This window comes from Medicago truncatula, chromosome 6 (assembly GCF_003473485.1).
Source record: "Medicago truncatula cultivar Jemalong A17 chromosome 6, MtrunA17r5.0-ANR, whole genome shotgun sequence".
Taxonomy (NCBI): Eukaryota; Viridiplantae; Streptophyta; class Magnoliopsida; order Fabales; family Fabaceae; genus Medicago; species Medicago truncatula.
This window is the reverse complement of record NC_053047.1, coordinates 41,013,428-41,023,024: the sequence shown is the minus strand read 5'-3', so window position 1 is coordinate 41,023,024 and position 9,597 is coordinate 41,013,428. Positions and strand designations below refer to the sequence as shown.

The 9,597-nt window shown below is 32.2% G+C and overlaps 1 protein-coding gene across 1 annotated transcript; it reads right to left on the bottom strand.

Annotated features, from left to right (window-relative positions):
- Window positions 1-832: 832 nt before the first annotated feature.
- LOC25496941 (F-box/kelch-repeat protein At3g23880) lies at window positions 833-2,050 on the bottom strand. The gene is made up of 2 exons (XM_013597690.1): window positions 1,920-2,050; window positions 833-1,670 (listed from the first exon to the last, which is right to left on the bottom strand). Exons 1-2 carry the CDS (start codon window positions 2,048-2,050, stop codon window positions 833-835), a joined length of 969 nt encoding a protein of 322 aa, XP_013453144.1.
- Window positions 2,051-9,597: the final 7,547 nt, after the last annotated feature.

The window sequence follows — 9,597 nt, the reverse complement described above, 5'->3', positions numbered from 1 at the left end:
ATACAAGTCTGATAAAAAATATAGAAAAAAAAACCCAAAACAGAATAGAGGCCCAATAATAAAACAATACACACTAATACGTCCACCGTAAATCTATCATCGTCTTTCAAACAAATATATTGGCATTTTTTAGTAAAACAATTCAACAACAATTTGGATAAACAAAGAAAGAAATTTGCCTTAACCTTGATGCCATGAATCAAAGCTTGCACCATAAGCTTTACTAGGGTCGTTTTATTAAAAATTAGATTATACCAAGAAGAATATCCAATTGGCACAAGTCTTTATGTTGAAAGACAAGCTCTAAACATCGTAATAGGATTACTTAGTTTTGAAGAAAATTAAATTAATAAATTTATGGTTAATTTGAAGAATTTAAGTATTTATGATTATTCTTGCTCACATCCATTTGTTAATGAAATTATGTTTAACACTGCCACTTTGCTCATGAACCTGTATCCCACCTTCCACATTGATTTATTAAGGGTTTTTTTGTTACTAAATTAATCCCGGCTAGTTTTATTTGTGCTTAGGATTTTCTGTAATATGCAAGTGGGAATAAATACTCCTTTGTGAGAATCATTTTCTAGAGTATAATTAATATAACATAAAAACAAATTCATTATTCAATCAAATAGATTGTCAAACCGTTAACAATGAATAATCATTCATTCCCCAATATAATATAAATAAACTGTCATATGAAATATTCACACATGTTATTGTAACATGAAAATGATTTTAAACCAACATACATTTTTTATTGGGTATATAATAAACCAACAAACATGAATATTATAGATTCAAACAATTGTAAACAGTTGAAGAGAACTTACTTCCAAGGAGTTGGAACTAAGCTTTCAACGTATTCAATGGCCGATGTCCAACGTATTCTGTTGTCAAATATTGTTATCTCTACTGTCTTATCTCTCCGATTATAGATAAATACTTTGTTGGTTATTTCAGTTGTAAATATCAATGTATCTCCATTCTTCGAAAAGTACAATGGCAGCAATGTATCTCCATTCATAGTATGTATTTGAAGATTAACGTATTCAATTCTAAATAACTGAGTCCAAGACTCTTGAACTCCAAACTCCTTCATCATCCATATAACAAATTCAGTTCCCTTAAAATCGTGCGAAAAACAAAGGCAGTCCATCAGAACTCGAACTGATGGCTTATCATAAGGCAGCTCCTTAAAACCCGTAGGAAGCAAAAATTGTGTGTATGTCTCTGTCAAAAGATCAAGCGAAACAATCACACATTTCTCAACAGGACCAATAAGAGTTTTAAATGTTCCTCCAACCTCAATTGGTGCGTAGTCACTGTGAATAGCTAACCAGTTAATAGTTCCACTAAAATGAACACCATCATTTCCCAAAATAGGAACGAAAGGGAAACTTCGAATATTTCTCCAACAATTATCACCCGAATTGAAAACTTTAACCTTGCTTCTCCATAAACTTTTGTTCTCGATCTCTTTTTCTTTATTTTTACCTATATGAAGTGCCACTACCTTGTAAGTTCCGGTTAAATAATCACAACCAACACTGAATACAAAAGTGCTATCCCTATAGTCACGAAGAAACCCAAATTTATCAGATATTGTCCTTGTTGCAGGGTTCCAAACATAGAACCAGTACTTAATGTGTGTCACTAAGCGTGGCCTAGAAAGTAAAAATATCAATCCGTTGTAAGAACCAACAACCAGAGGAAATTCACTTATTATGGGACAGCGGAAGTGGTTAAAGGCAACAGCAATTGACGGAGTCTCACGTACAAGATGCAAGGACAAGACACTAGTATCACGGTCAGTAAGCTGTGTTATTAAGTGATGATTTTGTGATGATTTCTTGAGGTGAAATTTGATGAAAGTTGGATCAGAGATGAGAGTGTTCTATGATTTGCTTACGCACCTGAATTGCATGATGGTTTTCACGCTGAGGAAACATAGGATTAGGGAGATGAGTTCGTTGGGAATGAACACCGGCGGCAATGGCGTGTTGGATTGAAGATGTTGCTTCTTAATCGGAGGGATATCCTCCATTGGAGCAGTGAAGACGTTGAAGTTGAAAACGTGAAACCCTAACACAAAGCGAGCGAGAACAAATATTGGACAAGAAAAATCGCTATGGGAATTTCTAGGGTTATGTTGTTACTAGAAATGGAGATTATGTTGCTAAATATCAAGGGGAAAATAAACAAAAGAATAAAGATTGGTAGACATTTGTACACCCATTTGTACCACTATGTTGTTACTTCTCTCAAAAAAAAAGGGTTATGTTGTTACAATTGAGGTCTTAAACTATAAATATGTTGTTTTTATCTTTTGGTCTTATGTTATAAATCCAGGGAACTTCTACGGTACACTCACAAAGTGAGGTGTACCGGTACTCTTGCTTCATAATTTTATAAATTAACGATCATTTTTTATGTAATAAATAGCTATTTTTCAATATTTATATTTTGTAGGGAACTTCTACAAAATCCAGGGAACTTTATGTCTTTTGGTCTTATGTTATAAATCCAGGGAACTTCTACGGTACACTCACAAAGTGAGGTGTACCGGTACTCTTGCTTCATAATTTTATAAATTAACGATCATTTTTTATGTAATAAATAGCTATTTTTCAATATTTATATTTTGTAGAACATTATTTCATAAGAAAAAACATCATTTAATTGTTTATAAGAATTATAGTAATTTTTTTGGCAAATTCTATGGTACACCCACTATATTTGAGTGTATCGGCACACTCACTCTTTAAATTCATAGTTAAATGAGTTGTTTTTTTGAAGAAAAATATTATTTTTTATCATTTATAATTATAATAACTAAATCTTATTCATCAAAAGTATCAACGATAATATGTAAAAAAAGTTATTATGATTCTTATAAAAAATTAAACGATATTTTTTCTTATGAAATGTTGTTCTATAAAATATAAATATTGACAAATAGCTATTTACTACATAAAAAATGATCGTTCATTTATAAAATTAAGAAGCAGGAGTACCGGTACACCTCATTTTGTGAGTGTACCGTATAAATTCCCAATTTTTTTTACATATTATCATAAAAAATATTGAATGTTCTCGATTATGAGTGATAAAAATTCAAAAAATAATAATTTTATTTTGTTGACATTTTTTATGAATAAGATTTAAATATTATAATTATAAATGATAAAAAATAATATTTTTCTTCAAAAAAAAACTTATTTAACTATTAATTTAAAGAGTAGGTGTACCGGTATACTCAAATATATGGATGTACCATATAATTTGCCATAAATCCATATTAAAATGCATTTATTTTTTGTACCAAAAAAAATGCATTTTTTTTTTGTCAAGTAGCCTAGTGGCTAGAGCTCACACAATTTAATTGTGGAGAAGTGGAGTGTCCAGGGTTCGAACCCCGGCTCCTGCATATAATATGCAATATCCCTACCAACTGAGCTAAGCTCACGGGGATAAAAAAAAATGCATTTATTTAATTCTTGCAACTATGCAGGATTTTCAACACTATATGCATCTTATTATCATGATGACTAGCGAAAAGACGGGCACTCAAGTACCCGTCTTTTCGCTCTTTTTTTTGCGCTAACGTTTGAAAATTATGAACGATGTTTTTTATTAAATTTTAATTTTGATTAAAAGTAAAAATATAAATATTTTTTGCTTTCAAATTATAACAAATCAAACTAATCATGTTTATCTATTTCAATGAAACAAACAATATAACAAAAAAAAATATTATAATCTAAATTCTTATTTTTTTTAACGACACCAACAACAATCGTTAATAACAAATCAAACTAACCATGTTTATCTATTTCAATGAAACAAACAATATAACAAAAAAAAATATTATAATCTAAATTCTTTTTTTTTTTAACGACACCAACAACAATCTTTATTATAGAAAAAATTGTTATTTAAGGGTATAATTGGAATAATGAAAAGTAAGTATAGATGCACACATCTAGTTTGTTACACTTTTTAAATGATAAAGGAAAAAAATGGACATTTGTGTTTGTTACACTTTTATTTTAATTTTAATTTTTTTTGAAGAGGCTTTTATTTTAATATTTAAATTTATTCTTATCGATTTGTTACATACGTTATTTCTATTGAAAATTGAAGGTATTTTTAAAAGAAAAATCAAACCCAAAAGTAAAAAAAGGATAGTTTTCTTTATACATAGTGTATATATATATTATAGATATATAGTATGGATATATGAAGTTTTGTTCATTAAGGCTGCCTCTACGTGTATACTATTTCCATGTTGAAGTGTTTGTACTTCCCCACTGAGAAGACTTTCAATTTTTATAAGACGTTAAATTTATTGTCAAATTTTATTCACGTGAAATAAAATTTGAATTTTTATTTTTTTGAACAAGTCAAAATGTAATTATATTATCAAAGGCGATAGTAATCTCTTAGTATACGGTGTGCCTAAAAGACCACTACCAATATACAAAGAGAACAAAGTAACAAAGTCAAGAGGAAACAACCTCTGGTGATTAGTCAATGCCCAGACAAACCATATGACTTGACCACCACATTTGAGTTCCAAAAAGAAAAGTGGTATTTTTAGATTTCAGTCACGCTAATGATAACAACTTAATTTTATCAAGTAATCTAGGAACCTCGGTTATCACATTTTTAAACAAACGATTGTTACGCTCATTCCAAATCACCCAAGATGACAAAAGCCAGATTAACTGAAGAAAAAACCTCCTAGTTTTGCCAAAACCTGATATACAAGTGAACTGCACAAAGTGATTAGAAATAATGTTGAAGTCAACCCCCACACAACCTATCCAGTGCCACACCTGCTCCCATAAAACCGCAAAAAACGAGCATCAAAGAAATAAGTGATCTTTAACACAAACATATTACTAACTATTATCAGTGAAGATAGTGCAGCCAACTAGGTAGACCAAATAAGCTTTGATACACTCAGTCTTAAACGTTGATCTCTAACAACCTCCATCCCTTGCTATCAATCTGCAAGACTTTGGACACATTATGGTGGAAGACTTCTTGAAGCCAATTGAAATTTATATAAGCCCCTTTCAATCGGTCGCCCTTAATTCTCATGAGCATCTTGTATCTTAGCACCGTCATCTTTAAACATTGGCGGGACATGGCTAAGCAACTTACCATGGATATGCAAGTGCAATCGGAGTGAAATATCGTCTAATTCGCTTCTTGTTTCTCAAAGGGCATGTGAGTCCCATATTGCTTCAATGTCTAGGCATGATCGTGTAAGCTCATTAGTATAATCTAAACAGTGTGACGGCCATTATTGCATAATTGAAATCAATGACAAGGACAAGTAAATATACTTAGATTGTACTCATACAAAATTTGTAAAACAATTTATTTTGATATAGATATCTGTTTTATGTTAATTTCAAAACATCATGTTAAGTATTACAAAGTTTCCTTCCAAGAACATGAACTTGATTACATCAATGATATAATTACTTTAGTCTAATCTGAGCAAGTCCATCGTTCCATTTTAAGTAAAGAATTATATCAAATGCAAACAGTGCCATATACTTCCCATCTTGAATTGAGACAAGCATGTTTCTAAGCCTAGGGACATCCCTGTTTCGAACAAATACCGAAAACACTTCACATTTCAAAATCACAAAAAAAAAAAAAAAAAAAAAAAAAAAAAAAAAAAAAAAAAAAAAAACAGAGATAGAGAAACACAGATATGATAACCGGCACATATTCGGAAAATATGGCCTCAACTTTTAGCTGTCTGTGAACTCCACAATCTCTAGTGCATATGCAAACCGACCATAACTGAAATACACAGTAAAACCAAGGAACAACGATAATCATTTAATCAATAATTAGGAGCAAAAATTAGATTAGAAAAATACACAATAATTTCAAACAAGAACTGATGAACTGAATTTTTCTATTGTAAAGAAGAGAGTTATGTCAAGCTGTTATCACTAAAGAGTTCAATATAAATAAGGAATAAAATCTTTTATTCTGTAGAAGAAATGCACCTTTTGCCTATCATAACATTCAAATACTATATTTAAGTCTGTATGACTTGACATAATCTTTAAAACAAAGAAAATATCAAAATCCAGAATGCACATCTTTTCCAATGTTTCATACCCAAACTTCATTAACTTAATAAGATTTTGTTCACAAATGCAGAAAATATACACAGTTAAGTAGGATAAGCTAATGGAAAAGAACATAGCACTGTCCAAGCTCAGTAATTTTTCTCAAGTGAAATGTTCGCAAATACGTTTAATATCTTAGAAACTTGGGAAAAAATTGGGGTGAAAAATATATACTGTTTGGAAGATATAGAAAGTGCCAAGAGCAGTCACCGTAACAAATCAATCACAGTTACATACATAGCACAGAAATACAAAACTTGCTGCAACTTTTTGTTTTAGCTTGAGATTATAAGAATGAAAGAAAGAAAAAAAAGTAAAACAAGCAGATTCAGTGCTATACTTATTACAAATTGAACAAATGTCGGTGTACCTTGAAAACTAAATATCCTAGTCATGAACCAAAATTAAAAAAAAAAAAAAAAACTGTGTTTGGCTGTACAAAATACAAAGTTCATGTTTTCAGCCCCTCAAAACAGATCAAAAGATGAAAAAATGAAGATTACTATTTGCTCGCTTCCTATGCTTCGATCATAGTACATAATCGTAATATAGTAAAAATCGTCCCCAAGATCAATGTCACTAGGCCGATCATCATCATCTGATAACAAAATATTCCATCAATCCTAAGATCAGTGTCACTTAGTTAATCCTCTGAAAACAAATACCCTTCCTCTTCCTGTTCATCTTCCTTCTCCTCTTCCTTTACATCTTCACACCTAAATCAAAATATATTTCCATAACATCAAAATAATAATATAAAACAAAAACACAGAAGAGAAAAACGAATACATTATTATAATAGTTAAAAGTGCAGCCATATCCATCTGTAAATTGAGAAGAATATTAGCTTCTTCAACCATGAAGCCGTGATCAAAACCTGTACCTCATTCTTTAATAGGATCTTTGTCATTAAAAATAGACTATATTGCAATATCATTATCATAAGGTATACAAATAAATTTATTTTCACTTTCAAAATTAGCAGGGATGTACTTGAACTGGGGTCAATAAAATTAGACCAAGAATAATATTTAATTGGCACAAGTATATAGGTTAAAGACAATGAGATAGTTGATCTCTAAACATTGTATTAGGATCACTCAGTTTATTCAACTTATATGTAACACGGTTTTTTTGGTACAATTATGTAACACAGTTTTGAAGAAACGAAATTTAAAAAGTTTGAAGAATTAAATAATTATAGGTACAAAGTTTCCACTCCCGTTTATCGGTAACTAATCTCCGTGGGAGAACCCATGGTGCATACTAGGTGAGTTATCCCCTTCCAACTTAATGTTCTCCATATCCAAGAGTAAGGAGGATCAAATCCCTGACCCCCTACTTAAGGATCTTCAATCCCATATCACTTAGACCAATTCATTGTTTGTATATTTATGGTCTTTCTTGTTTTCATCTATCTAGAGATATATAGGTGCGGGAAATTTGTACAAGTCTACCACTTTCTCAACAATCAGTTTCACATATTCCAGCTTCCACTTTGTTTTATTAAGGGTTTTCCGTTACCAAATCAATGTTAGTTCATACACAGCCGAATTTAAATGGCCCCCCCTAGTGGACGAGGGGATTGCTCTCCCAAATCGGTCGGTCTTTGGATTGGATACCGAGTTAAAAAAAAAAATCGAGAGAAAAATATTCAATCCAGTCGATTGCCAATTTGTTAACATTGACCAATAGATTATCATTTTCAAATATAATCAATCCAAGGCATCATACAAAATATTTATATAGATTCAAACAGAATACATAAAATACCACAGATTCAAACAATTATACACGAAAGAGAGCTTACTTCCAAGGAGTCGAAACCAAACTTTCAGCGTAATGAATGGCATTGAACAAACTTATTTCGTTGGAAATTCTAGTTCTCTTTACTCTCTTATCCCTATGATCATAGATAGTTACTACTCTGGCATCTTCATCAGATGTCAATATCAATTTGTCACCATTTTTGGAAAGGTACAAAGGGAACAGTGGAGTATCACATCTCGTGAATCCAAGTAAATCCAAGTTATCATAGATCGGAGGGTCATGCATTTGAAGATTAACATATTCAATTCTAAATAACTGACTCCAAGACTCGTGAACTCCAAACTCATTCATCTTCCATATGACAAATTCAGTCCTCTTGAAATCGTGCGAAAAACAAAAACAGTCCATCAGTACCTGAACAGATGGCACCACACATGGCACCTCATTAAAACCCTTAGGAAGCAAAAATTGTGTGTATGTCTCCGGCGAAAGATCAAGGGAAACAATCACAAAAAGCTTAACATGAGGAATATAAACTTTTAATATATCTCCAACAGAAATTGAGCCGACGTCGTCACAAAGATCCAACCAGTTGACAGTTCCTCTAAAATGCACGCCTTCATTACAAATATGAGGAACCATTGGAAAACTTTGAATATTTCTCCAACAACTATCACCCAAACTGAAAACTCGCACCTCATTTCTCCATAAACCTTCATTCTTTTTCACTTCTTTTCCTTCTTGACGAAACGCCACCACCTTGTAAATTCCAGATAAATAATCACAACCAAAAGTGAATGTGAAAAAAGGGCCAGATGATATAGGCTTAGAGTCACGAAAAAACCCTAAATTTTCAGATATTGTCCCTGTTGCAGGGTTCCATAAACAAAACCAATAGTTAGAATGTGTAGCTGAGAGGGAATTGAAAAGCAAGCAGAGCAATCCGTTGCAGGAACCAACAACCTGAAAATGGTTATCCTTCAAACTGTGGTAAGTGTCAGCGGCAACAGCTATTGAAAGATTATCGAGTATACGATGCACCGGTAAGGATACAACCTGACAATGGTCATCCTTTAAACTGTTGTAAGTGTCACCGGCAACAGTGATTGATAGATTCTCGAGTATACGATGCACCGGTGAGGATACAACCTGACAATGGTCATCCTTCATAGGATCTTCCAGAATTGGTAGTATGAGGCGAGGGTTTTGTGACGACTTCTTAAAGTGCATTTTGACAAAAGTTGGATCGGAGATGAGCGAGTTCCATGATTTGCTTACGCACTTGAATTGTGTGATGGTCTTCACGCTAAGAAAAGAAAGGATTTCAGCTATGAGTTCGTTCGGCATGAACATCAGCAGTGAAGATGGGTTGTTGAGAGGACACCGATTGTTAATTGGATGTATATCCATTGGAGCTTGAAAACCTGAAGAAGAAGAAAAAAACCTAAAATAAGTTAATGGATAGGCAAACCAATTGTGCATTTTTTCCGATAATAAAAAGATGGTAACGACGGACACAAGCTAATGGATGCAAAATCTTGATTTACTATTTAAGAATCGAAAATCAGAAAACAACTAACCTTCGAAGCTTGCAATGGAGTGAGGTGCAGACATGAACAGTTCTCACTTCCGTATAGAATTAGGGCTGTGAAGTCTTAGG

What these genes read in the sequence shown, in the direction of transcription:
- LOC25496941 (XM_013597690.1), bottom strand. Translation starts at nt 2,050, where the DNA reads ATGGAGGATATCCCTCCGATTAAGAAGCAACATCTTCAATCCAACACG. An exon ending in AAAACCATCATGCAATTCAG is followed by an intron (nt 1,671 to 1,919) that starts GTGCGTAAGCAA and finishes TTTACTTTCTAG; the next exon opens with GCCACGCTTAGTGACACACA.